The sequence below is a fragment of the Anabrus simplex genome, chromosome 3 (assembly GCF_040414725.1).
Source record: "Anabrus simplex isolate iqAnaSimp1 chromosome 3, ASM4041472v1, whole genome shotgun sequence".
Classification (NCBI taxonomy): domain Eukaryota; kingdom Metazoa; phylum Arthropoda; class Insecta; order Orthoptera; family Tettigoniidae; genus Anabrus; species Anabrus simplex.
In genome coordinates this window covers 26,930,700-26,948,664 of record NC_090267.1, presented here as the reverse complement: position 1 = coordinate 26,948,664, position 17,965 = coordinate 26,930,700, and the positions used below count along the sequence as shown (strand labels likewise).

General features: G+C 39.0%; 1 protein-coding gene across 1 annotated transcript in view; it reads right to left on the bottom strand.

The window, feature by feature from the left end:
* Positions 1 to 17,965, bottom strand: part of Vps35 (Vacuolar protein sorting 35) — a 180,117-nt gene that overhangs the window by 24,535 nt on the left and 137,617 nt on the right. The window contains exons 12-13 of the mRNA XM_068226569.1: positions 17,740 to 17,919; positions 933 to 1,172 (exon numbers count right to left, since the gene is read on the bottom strand). Of these exons, the coding sequence (XP_068082670.1) occupies positions 933 to 1,172; positions 17,740 to 17,919 (420 nt within the window). The remainder of the gene's footprint in view (positions 1 to 932; positions 1,173 to 17,739; positions 17,920 to 17,965) is intronic.

The window sequence follows — 17,965 nt, the reverse complement described above, 5'->3', positions numbered from 1 at the left end:
GGATTAGCACCTTTTAAACAGAAACTTCTGTATTATCAAACACTTGGCTAATGAAGGAAGAGATATTAACAGACTACCGGCAAATGACATTAAATTCTTGAGCAGAATAACAGCTACAAGAAGGACAGAGTAAGAAATACAAAAGTCAGCGGAAGTACTGAATGAGGAACTAGAAGGAGCAGAAGAAGAATTATATGGCTTGAGCCACCATGTGCAAACATTTCGGTCTGATGCTATTCAGGCTGCCTAGATGGCAGAATAAAAAGAATCTGTTGGGTGATCTATGGTAAAGTTTTTAATAAATTTTGTCAGGTAAACACCAAATGTGTCACCACAGGTCTTTCACATGCCAACATGGAGTATGGCCTTCAAAAATACATCCACCTTTCCCAGGTTTGAATCCACAGACTGACACACTACCACTGATCTACAGAGGGAACTAAGAGGAATAAGGAATATGGTAACATCAAGCGAATGAAGGACTAAAGGACATCCAGAAGAATGCATGGCAAGAGATCCAGAGGAAGACCAAGACATTGATGGCTGAAGGGAGTGAAGAAAAGATGAGACAGTGTCAAGAGAGAGCTGGTGGAATGACAGCAAACTATGGGGAGGTTTATATTTCAAACAGTCCACACCAGAGGCTGGAAAATGTGATTATGATGACGACAGCAGCAGCAACAAACGTCAGTCAGATTATTCATATTAGATATGAAAGCCGATGTTCAAATACAAGGGCAATAATTTATAAGGGACTGGGTAAAAGAAAAAAGTTATTAAGACTTCGGAAATGGTAAAGTGTGTAACAATATCATCTTGGATATACAGGTTTGTACACTGTAAAATGGTGATGAAGTTATTATAAGATGCATGAAGTATATTAATAAAAGAAAACCCTTTACAACACAAATTACAATCAAACTATATGTTACCTCTTCTCCTTTCGTAGCAAGGCTCTTCCCCGACCAGAAGAGATGTGAGCAGGTAGCAACACCGCGGCACTGATCTGGCTTCTTCAGCAGTTTGGAAGCAGCCAGGGCACACTGTGTCCTCAGAGGCTCATGGTTTTCCTCACTGAAGCAAGACATCTGCTCAAAAGTGGCAACAATGAGTGTGATAGCTGCCAACTGAGCTTTGCTATCTGAGATTTCATCCTCATAAAGAGAAAATGCCTGTAAATAAAAAAAGAAAACAGTCAGTATTACAACAAATATAAATGGTAAACAGTACCCTGTTTAGTTGAATTTACCTACTTTTATTAACGAACTAGTGAGCTACCCCAGATTTGTACGTAGGTCATACGAGATTACTGTAGTTGCTTTTCTCCTTATGTTTGTCTTTGCACGTGCTGTTACGGCCTCTCTACTACATCAATATTTTTTCTTCTTACCGTCTGCCATCCGTCGCATTCTACTGCTGCCATTTCTCTCCATCTGCTTGCTCCCCCAGCTGTTCACAAACTGGCCTGTTCCTCTCCACTGCTGCTGCTCTGCTGTGACGTCACGCTAAGTATTTTTCTTCGAGTAATTTCTGGACTCACTTCACCACCTATATAAGCGTGCTATTACTTTGTTTCTCCGGTCAGACATCGAGTGAAAACATCCCCGAGTGGAGAGAGCGGAATATTTCGCAGGCGGCTGGCCCGTTGCGATGTTTTACATTTTTATTCTGTGAAAAGCTGCATTGAAAATCTTCAGACTGGGTGAGCAAATGTTATAACTTTTTCATCTTTTGTGTTTTCCATCAAGACTTGAACACTGAATGACTGATTATTCTGTGCCTTTCTGGCTTTCATTCTAACAGAGTCCTTTTTGCTCAAGTTTGTATCGGGCTTTCACAATTCGGTTGCTGATGCTTTATCCCGCCTTTTTGAAGACAATCAATCCCATGAACCTGAAATTGATTGTTTGCCTGTTAATGCTAATACTTCTATTTCTTCCCTTACCAACTTCCCTCTTTCTTTTCACTCTTGTGTAGACCATCAGAAACAAGATCTGTATTACCAACAGCTGATTCATGACCTTTCTCTTCCAAATTACTCTGGTCCTTTTCGTTTGCAGAATGATCTTCTCGTCTTTAAACCTACTCCACGTGCTACTTCTCGCCTTGTTCTCCCTTCAAATTTACGTCCTATAATCTTTCAGTATTTTCATGGTTCCCCTGTTGGGGGCCACTTTGAAATGGCTAAAACTTATGCTCGTCTTGCTTCTTTATTTTTTTGGCCACAGATGAGAAAAGACGTGTATTCTTGGGTTCGTTTATGTGATTATTGTCAGAAACATAAGCTCCTCAACCACCAACCCTATGGTACCTATGCCGCTTCTCCTGCTACTTATCCCGCTGAGAAATTCTATATTGACATTGTTGGCCTATTAGTTAAATCTTCAAAAGCAAATGCTTATATATTCACCTTGCTCGACTGTTTTTCAAAATTTCTTATTGTTCGTCCGTTATGCAATATTTCTTCCCAAATAATTATTAATTTATTATCCAATCAGATTTTTCCTATTATTGGTCTTCCTAAAGTATTAGTTTCCGATGATGCCTCTATCTTTACTTCCAAAGCCTTTTACAATTTTTGTTTCTCTCATGGTATCAAGAAAGTTTTTACCTCCCCATATCATCCTCAGGCTAATACTGTAGAACATTACCATCAAAATCTCAAAACCTTTCTTTCTATTTTTCATAAGTCTTGGGATTCTGAACTTCCCCATTTTGTTTTGGCATTAAATGCTACTATTAACTCTTCTACTTCTTTTACCCCTGCTAAATTGTTTCTTGGCAGGGAGTTACACACACCCCTCTCTTTATCTTGGAATTTTTTTTTTTTTTTGCTAGTTGCTTTACATCGCACTGACACAGGCGATGGCGACGATAGGACAGGGAAGGGCTATGAGTGGGAAGGTGTGCCTGGTGTGAAAATGGGAAACCATGGAAAACCATCTTCAGGGCTGCCGACAGTGGGGTTCGAACCTACTATCTCCCGAATACTGGATACTGGCCACACTTAAGCGACTGCAGCTAACGAGCTCGGTATCTATCTTGGAATTTATCCTCATTATTGGATACCCCCTCCCATCTTCTTACTGATATTCAACTGAATCACGCCCTTCAACAACTCCTTCAGGCCAGAGATCTTCATAGCAAAGCCTGTAATTCCCGAGTCTGTACTCCAACTTTTCAACTTTCTGATCTGGTATTATTAAAGAATCACCCCATTAGATCTAATTCTCAAAATTTATCTGCAAAGCTCTCCCCCCGGTGGACTGGCCCTTTTTGTATCCTCTCCTTTCCCTCTCCGACTACTGCCCTCCTCCAATCCCTCGACACTCCTACTGATAGTTAAATTGAAATAATAAATATGGTAGTTCAACCTATTCAATACAAGTAAATAAGAGATGTAGAGATTACATTCTTATTTAATTAAAAGTGGAAATGGTACCGGTTTCGACCCCAGTCTGGGTCATCATCAGCCGATTATAACTCGAAAAACAATGCACAAGTAAGTAAGAAAGAAGTTAACGGTCAAGTCCACACAATATCAGTTGAAGAGGCGATATAAAAATGACGGGGGTAGGCACTGTAAAATTCAGACGAAGTGGAATGTAAGTCACTTAAAAGAAGTAATGCGTAATCTTCCGAGCATCAGCACTGCACACGCAATATTTGGCACTGCCTCACAATGCTCACGAAAAGCAGAGAACAGTTAAATGAGCCAGACTGCATACGAGGTGTGTTCAAAAAAAGACCGAACTTTGTAAATTGCGCGCAAACCGCAACATTGAGCGAGTTGTGACTGTGGCGGCGCCTAGCGGCAACTTCTGACAACAGACCGCTGCTTTCCGCATTCCATTGCCTGCATTATCAGTTGAGTTAGAGCCTCTGAAGTGATTGCGTGTGTCACATGTTCGTCGAATTCTATAATGAAACAGCTTGAGGAACAATGCGTGTGCGTGAAGTTCTGCTTCAAAGTTGGGAAAACGTTTGTGGAAACACTGGAGATGAGACGTGGGTGTACGGTTACGATGTCGAAACCAAAAGGCAATCATCACAGTGGGTGGGGAAAGGTTCTCCTCGACCGAAAAAAGCACGAATGAGTCGTTCAAACATCAAGGTGATGCCGATTGTGTTTTTTGATTGGAAAGGCATTGTCCATCACGAATTTGTACCCCGAGGCCAGGCAGTGAACAAAGAACTGTACCAGAATGTTTTAACGCATTTGAGAGATGCTGTGCGCAGGAAGAGGCCTGAACTGTGGGAAAATAAATCCTGGATGTTGCACCATGACAATGCGCCAGCACATGCCTCTCTCTCGGTCGACTTGGCTCCAGCAGACCTTTTCTTATTCCCCAAATTGAAAACCACCTTGAAAGGACATCGTTTCCAAGACATTGAAGAGATCAAGGAGAATGCGACGAGGCAACTTCGCGCCATCAAAGAAAGTGCATTCCAGGAAGCATTCCAAAAGTGGAAGAAACGTTGGCAACACGCTGTTGATAGTGCAGGGGACTATTTTGAAGGGGACAGTCTGTGAAATGATGTAAGCTACATAATAAAGTTTTTCTAGCCACAGTTCGGTCTTTTTTTGAACACACCTCGTACATCGTCAGGCACAGGTTTTTCGAGTTATAATCGGCTGATGATGACCCAGACTGGGGTCGAAACCGGTACCATTTCCACTTTTAATTAAATAAGAATGTAATCTCTACATCTCTTATTTACTTGAATTGAATAGGCTGAACTACCATATTTATTATTTCAATTTAACTGTGATACTTTTCAATATGGTACAATGAAATTTTTATCTTTAAACTCCTACTGATATTAAAATGGCACATTTTTCTCAGATAAAGAAATTCTTTTTGCTTCTTCCTTTCCTGATGGTCAGGGATAGGGCTTTTTTCCAGGCTAACTTAGTTGTTCCCTTTTGTTATTTATCTTCTTTCATTTGTCCATCTTTGAGTTTTTTATACTTGTGTTTTTCTTCTTTTCCTTTTGCTCACTCAGTTCTGCTCTCCCCACTCCCCTCGCCCCATGTCTGACTCTCCCATATAATAATTATTGGGGGTTATTATCCCATTTCTGTTTTCTAATATGGGAAATTTTACTTTAAATCAAATATATTGCTCTAAGCATATATGTTTATTGCATCTGTTCATTTATATATCAAGGCCACTCTTTTTTTCATTAATGTATACATGAATACTTTTGTAATTCCCTTTTTTTGATCTGGATCGTTTTTCTCCTCCTTATTCCCTACACCTTTTTCCTGCTTTTTTTTTCTCTCCATCCCATTCCATCCTTTTTCCCTTTCTCCCTTTTTTTATTTCACTGCTTATGCCTGTTTGGTTTTGGCTTTCCGTTTCTGCTTCATCGTTCCACGAGCTCCTGCGAAGGCGCCTCTCTCGGACAACGTGGGACTTTCTTCTCATCTCTGGATCATCGTCATCATCCACCCCCACCCCCCATCCTTCGGATTCGCCGAGCGGTGGGAATATGTTACGCCCTCTCTACTACATCAATATTTTTTCTTCTTACCGTCTGCCATCCGTCGCATTCTACTGCTGCCATTTCTCTCCATCTGCTTGCTCCCCCAGCTGTTCATAAACTGGCCTGTTCCTCTCCACTGCTGCTGCTCCACTGTGACGTCACGCTACGTATTTTTCTTCGAGTAATTTCTGAACTCACTTCACCACCTATATAAGCGTGCTATTACTTTGTTTCTCCGGTCAGACATCGAGTGAAAACATCCCCGAGTGGAGAGAGCAGAATATTTCGCAGGCGGCTGGCCCGTTGCGATGTTTTACATTTTTATTCTGTGAAAAGCTGCATTGAAAATCTTCAGACTGGGTGAGCAAATGTTATAACTTTTTCATCTTTCATGTTTTCCATCAAGACTTGAACACTGAATGATTGATTATTCTGTGCCTTTTTGGCTTTCATTCTAACAGAGTCCTTCAGACTGATATCTTAATTAATCTTCTACTTTACATGATAAACTGCAGCTGGACAAATGTTAGAAGTGTTGCCACTTCCTGAACTTATCTTGAGGCCGGAGCGGTCGCTCACACTGCCAACTTATAGGGTTTAAGCAGCATGGAAAAATCCCCCTCCCTTACCTTCCCTTCTCTGTTTGTCTCCTTTTTTCCCTTTCTTTTTTCTTTTTTTCACGGTATTAAGTCGTGTATTTCTGTCTTGTAACGTGCTCTAACTGTCTTACCCCTTTTTGGGTTTGATATTTGATTGTAAGTGTGGCCTTCAATCACTATTGTCAAATTGTATTAATACCTCCCCCTTCTTTCTTAATCAGTGTCATTTTTAAAAGAAAAAAAATATTTTAAAAAATATATACTAATTGTGGTTTTCTGCCGATTACGGATCTTGGGTTTTGCAGAAACTTATTGGTGTTATTTGCAAGAATTTTTTAAAATCAAGATCTGTCTAGATTGCATTTTATTGTTAAAAGGGCCGAGCCCTTATTAAATCTTTGTGATTCCTATTCTTGGATTGTTGCACTTTGCCTGTACTAGTCATTTATGGTTGAAATATAACTTGTTTAAATTGATTCCCTTTCCTTTAATTTTGTTTGTTGTGTGCTCCCTCCCCTCTGTTCTCTCTCTTTTTTTTTTTTTTTTTTTTTGACTCTGCACTTACCACGGACGGCCCTCTCGGTCGGCCCGTCGAAGTTCCACTGACTCTGCTGATTGATAACAGTTTTTGTGTCGCCGTAACCTAACAAGATTTATGGTTTTTGGGTATCTAACCTATGCCCTTCCGTGGTCTGACAAGTTCCCACCAGTGAAATGATACCTGCCTGCCTTAGGCGCTGATAAGTTCAAAATGTATACTGTTTGATTATCCTTTGTGTCGTGGGTGGATCATTTTTCATTACTTGTCCTGTGATTTACATCGTTTCCGTCATTCCTATGAATATGTCATTTATGGATACCACATACTATTTATTTCGACAGTGCCTCAGTGTGACTTTTTCTAAAGCCCTTCAGCCACCTACTAGTTAGCTTGCTGCCTTCTCTTCGGACAATATCTGAAACATCCCTGCACTTTTACTAAAATGATAACTTCTAAACCATTCAAGCAAATTATATATTGTAAAATATATTTTTTCTTTAGTCCTTAGTAAAATTACCGAGACCTGATGCAAGTGTAATGACTAGTATAACTTGGAAACAATTCCTTAATCCTATGGGTCAATAGTAGAAATATCAAGCTCAATTAGTAGACGGTGGTGTTATTATTTACATAGTTATGTACGGACTTTATTTAGTATAAATCGTGATCGTATTATTTGTGTGTTGTATATGATCTATAAAGGTTATTGGAGACACGAGAAATTACGAGAAAACATGTTGTTGCAGGAGACTATCCTCATTTTTCGGTATTGAAAGTCTGTTAAAGGAGAACAATAAAACTTTAGATTTCCACCTATTCAATACTTTAAAAGCAATTATAAAATCAGGATCTCATCCTTATTTTATTGCTAAATTATTAAAAACATAGGACATGTTTCGTTCAAATTTTGAACATCTTCAGCTATACACATTTTTAACAAGGTTAAAACCAGTAACATTATTCTATAACTTACACTTATTGTTTACTGCTAACAAACTTAACCATAATAACTATTAAAATTCTTTTGAATATAAAGCATTATATATTACGTCGTCAAACAGCTGAGTGTACTAACGTAAATGCAGGCAGAAGTAGAAAGGGTAAATGCTGATCCTTCAACATTAGCTTCTTCAACTTTTAAACTATCTAACATATTTTAACAAAAATATTTTCCTGTTACAGAGATGTCAACAGAATTACTTTCGGAAAATTCTATGAAGTTACCACTAGCTTATCATGAAATCTTGACTGTCACTATTTGACTGAGTCCTTGCCAACGTCTGTAGAATTGCTCTACACGGGTAAAGTCTACAAGCAATTTGTGAATTTGAAAAATTGGACGTTAAATATTTAAAGTACGACAAATTTATAACCTATAATCAACAGTGTGCTTCATTTTGTTATTTTACGGACGGAAAGAATGTTAGTCACGCCTAAATTCAGCTGTTTTGAGAGTGCACTAAGATTTTATATCCATAAGGTACAACGTGAGGTAAAGCTCACGCCAATAGTAACAAAAGATTTTAATGTGTATTCCAACAAATAATTTTAAGATATTCAACAACTTTAACAGATTGTAAATGTATTTATACATGACTAACTTGTGACATTGTATTTCAAATATTAGAACAAGGTTTTAAAGTTTTAAACACTACAAATAATTATATTGTTTTAATTAGATGAAGTGATATATAATGCTTTATATTCAAAAGAATTTTAATAGTTATTATGGTTAAGTCTGTTAACAGTAAACAATAACTGTAAGTTATAGAATAATGTTACCGGTTTTAAACTTGTTAAAAATGCGTATAGCTGAAGATATTCAAAATTTGAACGAAACATGTCCTATGGTTTTAATAATTTAGCAATAAAATAAGGATGAGATCCTGATTTTATAATTGCTTTTAAAGTATTGAATAGGTGGAAATCAAAGTTTTAGTGTTCTCCTAAAACATGTTGTCTCATACTTTCTAGAAGCCTGACGAAGCAATGTATATAAAGAGGCAGTCTTGGGACTACTACTACTACTACTACTACTCCTTCTCATTATTAATATTAATATTATTATTATTATTATTATTATTATTATTATTATGATAAGCAATTTTTCTGCATTTGATGGTGGTCAGCAGCTCTCAGTGTGGTCTCTGTAATATCTGTTTGTTAGAGACGTGCTCTATCCAGGAGACTTAGCATTCTTCTTCTTCTTCTTCTTCTTCTTCTTCTTCTTCTTCTTCTTCTTCTTCTTCTTCTTCTTCTTCTTGCGTTACGGCCTCTGTAGGACCACGGACAGCTCCTTCATGGATTGCATTTTCTTCTTCTCCTCCCAGAACCTCTTCATCCTTTCTCTTCTCTCCCGCTCTTATTCCGAGATATTCAGTATCCTCTTCTCTTGTCTACTCCACTGGTGACTCTCAATCCTTTTTCTGTATCCATCCCTATCATTGATCTCTGGCATATTAGTCGGTATGTACTTGCTTCTCCAATTTTCCTTTTCTTCCACCTTGATCCCCAATTTCGACCAATCTTTCCGGAGTTCAACTACCCATTTGGTTCCTGTCTTTCCTCGTGTCCTCGCTGTTGTTTCCCATACTCTTTTCGTCATTCTATCCATATTCATCCTGATTACATGTCCCACAAACCTTGCTCTTTTCAGTCTGATTTCTTCTGAGATGGAGACGTAGCATTCTCCTATAAAACTACATTTCCATAGCTTCCAGCCTTCTGCCAAAGATGAATCAAAAAATTCAATCCACAACTGGTAATAACACTATGGAAATGTAATGCTCATAAATTGAATAGCGTAATGATCAACTTCACCTCAGTTTCATTACGTGAATAAGTTTTCCATCTACTGCTCCAACACAGCTGAGTTTGAAAAACTTCTCCATTATTCTTCATTAGGTGTAGGCATACATCCACTGAGTGTTGCCAACACACCATTTTTATAAGTCACTAAATATCAGCTCATATATTGCTAGAAAGTTACTAAAGTATAAATAGTCTACTAATACTACGAACATGTAGCTATCCCGTAGTCCCGTTTCCTAATACGGCGATGGTAATGAGGTGAGATTAATGTGTATAGGATGTTTTACATTTGGATGCCCTTCCTGATGCAAAAATCGGTCCAGAAGCTAATGAAGATGAAATTAAATTGGGAAAGTAAGTGGAAGAAATCAGAATAGAAACTGACCCAGCATTTACCTGGAAGTGAAAATGGCAAACCACAGAAAACCATTCTCAGGGCAGTTGATGGTGGGCTCGAACCCACTCATCTCCCAAATGCGTTAACGCATGTGGCCAGTCTGCACGGTAGAATACTAATACCAAGTATCGTAGGGTATATAAAAACCACAAAAAATTAAAGTTCTGAAAAGAGGAAACATCTTCACAATAAATCAAGAATTCATAACAGAGAAATTGCATACCGGTACCTCAGGCGGTTCCTGAGAGATACTTTACCCAGTATGGTACTTTCAATGTAATTCGTACGGCGAAGTATTACTTCAACTCTAACACACTGTAATCTGTTTCTTAATTCTGAATTTGTGCCTTTCTGAGGAGACTAAACAGTCCATCAATTTCAATACATGCATGTGGAAGATATAGTGGAGAGTACAAATCAGCTAGTTCTTTGAAAAGATTATTCCATTTCATTACACTCAAGTTGCACCACTGAGCATTATTGGAACCAGTTTACCAAGGAGTCTAATCATTTAATCATCCTAATCAGAAATGGTGTTTTCGACAAAAAGTAGATCGTTATTTATTGAGAGAAGTTACTTTTCTTTTTCAAAATATTCAAAATTTGTTTTAGTTGCTTGATAAGTTTTGTTGTGAGTTACACTAAGCATTTACGTACACTTGCAGTTGAAACACTGTGGCATCCAAACCAGATAAAGCCGTAATCCATCAGATTTGGAGCTATATAAATATTAAAATCGCTACAAAAGTCGTCCGTCGCTATTAAGAAAATTTTGTCTTCAACCGCCACCGAGCGAATTGGCCATGCGGTTAGGGGTACACAACTGTGAGCTTGCACTTGGGAGATAGTGAGTTCGAACCCCACTGCTGGCACCCCTGAAGATAGTCTTCCATGGTTTCCCATTTTCACATCAGGCAAATGCTGGCGCCACACCATAATTAAGGCCATGGCCACTTCCTTCCCCACTCCTAGCCCTTTCCTATCCTATCGTCACCATAAGACCTATCAGTGTTGGTGCGACGTGAAGCAACTTGCAAAACGACAATGTCGTCAAAACAGCAACCACTATCTTCCAGATTTAGTGACTTGTCACTAGAGTTGGCAACACTGCATCCATTGCTCACTGCTTCCCAAATTGCCAAACAGGTGGTTTGTACAACTTTAATTGCAGTAAATGGTCGCATCCTGCAATGGTAATGTAAATCTTTGGCTGCATCCAGTAGCAAGATACCTACCTAAAAGATTTTTAAAAAGTGAATTTATGAAGTATTTTAAAAGTGGTGGATCAGCAAATTTGTTTCCATTCCTCTCTTTCCATCACAACTTTTAAATTTCTCACTCACAGTAAATGACTGCAAACATTTTCTTGAATTCATTGCTTGTCACCACTGATGCTTCTTCACTGAGAACTCTTTAGGTATTAATCAACTGGCACACCATGTGGTTCTCATAACACAGAAGTGAGTGACTGAAGAGATTTCAGGCGTTGCTAAGTCCTGTGACATGAAACTGCTGTTGCCACATTAATGCACCTTCAGAACAATGTATGATGACATCACAATGAGGCTTAAACATGACCCGTACCCAATTTTCAGAAGCAATATTTTTGCAAGAACATGCAGGTTATATTCGGGATTATACAGTATTTCCATATTTCCTCCTTTGATTAACTTTTATATAAAGAACTCTTCAATGCATAAAAATACAAATATACAATCCTTTTTACGTCGCACCAACACAGATAACCATTACGGCGGCGATGGGATAGGAGTAGGAAGGAAGCGACCATGGCCTGGCATTTGCCCAGTATGATCATGGGAAACTATGGAACCCCATCCTCAGGGCTGCCAAAAGTGGGATTCGAACCCACTTTCTCCCAAATGCATGCTGATAGCTACATGAGCCATGGCCATGTGGAACTGCAGCAGAGAAGATGACAGCAATTACCATATTTACTCTTGTATTAGACCCCTTTTTTCCCCCCACTTTTACAGCCAAAAAAAGTAAAGGGGGGGTCCAATATGTGATAACCTAAAATTTTGTGCAGTGAACGCATCGCTTCTAGGCTATAAAGAGCTGTAAATTGTACACGTAAACATTCTACACTATTCTTTAATAAATTATGAATGTATTTGAATTATACTGACTATTTTCGTTGGAAGATAGTACTGTATTTCGAAATGTAAAAAGACAATACATGGTGAACACGACTTTTAGGCCTACATATAAAGTAAATATAGTCTGTTTTAGTTACTCATATCACGTCATTCGTTACATCTCATTAATTCCTCTGATGAGGTTGACATCACAAAGGGCATACGGTCATAAAAGCTCACTACGAACATTCGTCTCACTTCATACTCGACCCCGTAGAGAAAAGGAATAAGCGTCTCGTATTATCATATTATGCAATCTTGATACAAAAGAACTTAAAGGCCAGTCATTTGTCTCTGTCAGTTGAGCAGTAGGCCTACCACAGAGTAAACCTGAGTACACCTGATCACTGCTTTCATTTGAATTATTGTCTTGCGCCGCAAACTTCAATGCTACCGGCGTGTCATCACGTTCACCGCCATCTTGTCAGCCCGATCAGCCATGCACTGCATTCGAGAGCATTCGAGGTCCTGTCTTTTTGAACCTTTTAAAAATAGTTTTGTTTTTGACTATAGAGTCTAAACAGTGTGAATCTATTCCCAAATGGTTTCTGGAGTTGGCCTCTGATATTCCCAGTTGGTGTATGTATAGCAGAAGCTACTCCTTCCGATTCCGAATAAAGATGTGCTGTAGAAAGCGTGCCAAACCACCAGCTGATAAGTAGTGTATGTTACAAGTTGTACTTCCAAATGTAATACATAGTGACTGGGAGCATTCTTTTGATAACTGCGGCTGTTGAAAGCCAGACCCTTATTTTTAAGTATACTTCATGCTGCTTCTCTACATTTATCACATCAGGGTTTACGTAAACAGCTGTGCATGAGATGAGAGAGACTGCATTGTTTAGGTCAAGTATGCTATCGCCCAGATAGTGCCAAAATTTCCACGACGGAAAGAATAAAAATAAATAACAAGAAAGTTTGCCGCATTTATGGATATCTACAGGTGTGGCCGTAAGGCGTTTTATTGTCATAATGTTTAATGTTGTCTCCATTTTCTTTTATTAAAGCATACCTTACTATGTTTTGTTTGGCGTCTCTGAAAATCGTTTAGTAAGTGGGGACATAAAATAATCATCATCATCATCATCATCATCAGGTATGTTGACGAGTAAAATAGTTGTTTGAATCGTTTTTATCACATTTTAAACTTACTTCTCTCCACTACCTATATTGGCCTGAGCTACGAGATATTAAACGATCACTTTGTTAACGATCTCGCCTGCTATATTAATAGCAACAACCGTTAATATTTCTCAACTAAAATAAACTTGTTTCCTCATGCCGAGGTGGTACAGCTCTTTTTAGACACACCCCCAGTGGAGAGGAGTACCATGTACCATTTTTACCGCATATCAACCTTCCTGCCATTAGTAAATCTCTGGCAGTACGGTACCGGGAATCGAACTCAGACTCCCAAGAACAGCAGCTAATAATCATTATGCTGGCAGACATTATTAACTACAAAACACAGACATATAGCATAACTGAGGCATGCTTGCAATGCGTGGGTCGGACACGAAACTGTTCACCTGTGTGACGTAATTAGAGCTGCAGTAGGCCTACGCTACGAAGCGGACAAGTTTTAACTACGAAACACCAGATGTACCGCATGACTTTGATGCGTGTTTTCACTGCGTGGGTCGTATGGACCAAACTATTCACAAATTTGTGCAATGTCATCAGAGTTGCAATAAGACTTGTACCCGCTTTGAAGCGGAATCGTTGTTCTTCTCTGACGAATTAAGTCTTGTATGCAAGATGCATTTTTTCATTCTCTTCGTCTCGAAAAGGCGGGGGGACGGGGGGAGGACGTCCAATATGTGAGAGGGTCTAATACACGAGTAAATACGGCACACTAAGGTAAATGCCATTATTTTCTGTTTCGATTTTGTTTCTCTTTTCTATTTTGTGTTTGTGTTTCTACAATATTTATTTAACAGTCCAGACTACAGTTACAATTTCTTGAAAATCTATCTATATATATCAAAATGAATGTTTGTATGTATGTCTCGAATGGACTCAAAAACTACTGGAGCGATCTCACTGAAAATTTCACAATTTGTTTGTATTACTACTGCGAGGGTTTAGGAAGTGGCTTGAATGAAATCCGATGGGTAGTTCAGCATAGGGGTGGGAATGGTGGAGAAAAAAAAAAAAATAGGGGAAGGTAAGTAAACCAAATGACAAGACAGTCTGATTAGTGGATAGCCTAACCAACAGTATGTGAAGATTATAATGTGTTTCTTATAAAACGTGTATTCTTCTTCTTCTTCTTCTTCTTCTTCTTCTTCTTCTTCTTCTTCTTCTTCTTCTTCTTCTTCTTTTCTTCCTCCTCCTCCTCCTCCTCTTCTTCCATGTACGGTATATAAAAATGAAAAGTCCAAGTTCAGTCCCAATAGGGGATGAGAAGGAGTGAAGAAAGAAAATGTAGAAAATGACAGATTACGGGTGAATGTGTGTGTATGTTTCAGCATAGCTCTCAACCAAACTAGATACACATATAACTTACTATCCGGGAAAATTACTGCAGGGGCAAGAAACCCCAAGCACCCCTAAAGGAAGGGGTGAAATGTAAAAATGTGAAAAATGACAGATATTAGTGGCGAATTCATAGTCTTCGGGGTAGCTGAGATGAACTGCAACACTCTGGATGCCATTTGAGGCAAAGTTCATTCCCAATTGAGGCTGGGGTTAGAAGGGGTGAAAGGAATGTCCAAAATGACCGAGATCATGAATGTACGTGTGCATGTTCCAGCAGAGCTCTCAACCAAACATGATACTCATATGACTTACTGTTTGGGAAAGAAAACTGTAGGGTAATAATAATAAATTTTATTACGCACAATGTGCAAAATTTACATATTACATCAAGTAAATTACAATTCACTCAAGGAGCACTTTGTTCAGAGCGAAACTGATTCAGAGAGAGACTGTTCTCTTCATGCACTTCATTACGTGATATGTATCACATTGAATATTGCACAATACACATACACACTCCTGGCTGGCCCAGTGGTAGGATTTCTTGGCACAGATACGGTGATGAAAACCATGTATTGCAAAGCGTGTCACCAAATGTCTCAACTCATATTCCTCTTTCATCCAATCTTTATTTATCAGCGCGTCTGTACTGTAAAAGTTTTCCTCGATCGAGTCCCTTTTCTCTCGTAGTTCTCGTAACAGCTCCTCGTATGCCGAAGTTTGCTGTAGAGGCATTTGTAGTCTTAAATCCTCTATCAAGAAGGTTTCCCGTGCTAAAACATATACGTACCGGGATCGGGTGAATTTAGATACCCCTAGGACCCTCTTAAGGTATCTCTGTTTCATGCTTTCCAGTTCTCGTAGCTGTTTACATGATAGGTACTCCCATATTACTTTCAATCCGTATGTGAGCGTTGGTAGCACTTTGACTTGTAAAAGTTTCATGGCCGTCTCCAGTGACATTCTTTGCAGATGTTTGATTTCACTTATGCTTCTAAGTGCAGGGTAAGACACCCCTATGGGAGAAGGTGGAAAGGGGGTGAAATATTAATAAAAAAACAACCAATATTAAAAGTGGAAACAGTGTATGTTAATAAATATAGTTTTTCTTTTGCATTTGATTAAACGGTATAGAAACATCTAACGCGGGTGAATTAATACATGCAGGCGAAGCTGCGGGAACCTGCTAGTAAATTATATATACATACATACATAATCATTATAGACTGTTATGCCTTTCAGCGTTCAGTCTGCAAGCCTCTGAGAATTTACTAAACGTCGCCACAATCCTCGATTTGCAACTAGTGTTGTGGCCTCATTTAGTTCTATACCTCTTATCTTTAAATCGTTAGAAACAGAGTCTAACCATCATCGTCTTGGTCTCCCTCTACTTCTCTTACCCTCCATAACAGAGTCCATTATTCTCCTAGGTAATCTATCCTCCTCCATTCGCCTCACATGACCCCACCACCGAAGCCGGTTTATGCGTACAGCTTCATCCATCGAGTTCATTCCTAAATTAGCCTTTATCTCCTCATTCCGAGTTCCCTCCTGCCATTGTTCCCACCTGTTTCTACCAGCAATTATTCTTGCTACTTTCATGTCTGTTACTTCTAACTTATGAATAAGATATCCTGAGTCCACCCAGCTTTCGCTCCCATAAAGCAAAGTTGGTCTGAAAACAGACCGATGTAAAGATAGTTTTGTCTGGGAGCTGACTTCCTTCTTACAGAATACTGCTGATCGCAACTGCGAGCTCACTGCATTAGCTTTACTACACCTTGATTCAATCTCACTTACTATATTACCATCCTGGGAAAACACACAACCTAAATACTTGAAATTATCGACCTGTTCTAGCTTTGTATCACCAATCTGACATTCAATTCTGTTGGATTTCTTACCTACTGACATCAATTTAGTCTTCGAGAGGCTAATTTTCATACCATACTCATTGCACCTATTTTCAAGTTCCAAGATGTTAGACTGCAGGCTTTCGGCACAGTCTGCCATTAAGACCAAGTCGTCAGCATAGGCCAGGCTGCTTACTACATTTCCACCTAACTGAATCCCTCCCTGCCATTTTATACCTTTCAGCATATGATCCATGTAAACTACAAACAGCAAAGGTGAAAGATTACAGCCTTGTCTAACTCCTGTAAGTACCCTGAACCAAGAACTCATTCTACCATCAATTCTCACTGAAACCCAATTGTCAACATAAATGCCTTTGATTGATTTTAATAATCTACCTTTAATTCCATAGTCCCCCAGTACAGCGAACATCTTTTCCCTCGGTACCCTGTCATATGCTTTCTCTAGATCTACGAAACATAAACACAACTGCCTATTCCTCTCGTAGCATTTTTCAATTATATATTATTAAAAAAATCTCACTTGGTGAATTCAGACTTGTTCAATCAGTTTCTGATCTATCTTGTCAGTAAAACTCGTCTTGATGCATGGTGCAGAAGAGATACCACTTGGCACAGCCCTGCACAAATTTGGTGGGATAAATCTGTGTGAAGTTACACAGACAGATATCTCTGCAATATTGCGCACACTGTGCACCATGCAACTCACCATGGCTCCTACAGTTAGAATATGTGTAATGGGTTGGTTGTACATCTCGTAAGCATCAAGTCTTAAAAACCAAGACTTTAAATTGCACACATTTCTTAGGAAGCAACAATTCATTTAATTACATTCTTTCTTTCCCAGCTGACAATATGTCTCTGTAACTATGAAATGAAATGGCGTATGGCTTTTAGTGCCGGGAGTGTCCGAAGACAAGTTCGGCTCGCCAGGTGCAGGTCTTTCTATTCGACACCCGTAGGTGACCTGCGCGTCGTGATGAGGATGAAATGATGATGAAGACAGCACATACACCCAGCCCCCGTGCCATTGGAATTAACCAATTAAGGTTAAAATCCCCGACCCGGCCGGGAATCGAACCCGGGACCCTCTGAACCGAAGGCCAGTACGCTGACCGTTCAGCCAACGAGTCGGACTCTGTAACTATGAAAAGTGCAAATGCTAGGAATTCAGGTAGTCATGGCAAAGAAGTATCCTCCCCAAAATTACCTATAGAAATGCTTGCGAATCAGGAAGTATTAGGTTTCAAGTGAAAAGAAGTACCCGATGTTAGCCCAATTACTGCATTAACATCGTAAATTAATTTCTAACTGAAAGCTAAGAATATGGTGAATAAAATATATTTCAATCCAAAATAATAATACTACAAAATAAATGGACTGTACCAACCTGTGACATGAATTCATACGCGACTGTTTCATGGTTCTCAAAGTCCATGCGTCCTACAGCAACAGCACCCTGTAGAAATAACCTGAGAGGCAGCTCAGCCAGCTCAGCCTTGATAAGAGCAGTGATGGTTTGATGGCAGAATTGGAATATTTTCTGACATTTCTTCTCCCACATTTCATCCTGCAACAAATTACATTACTTAAACTTAAGCATAATATAGCAAAGA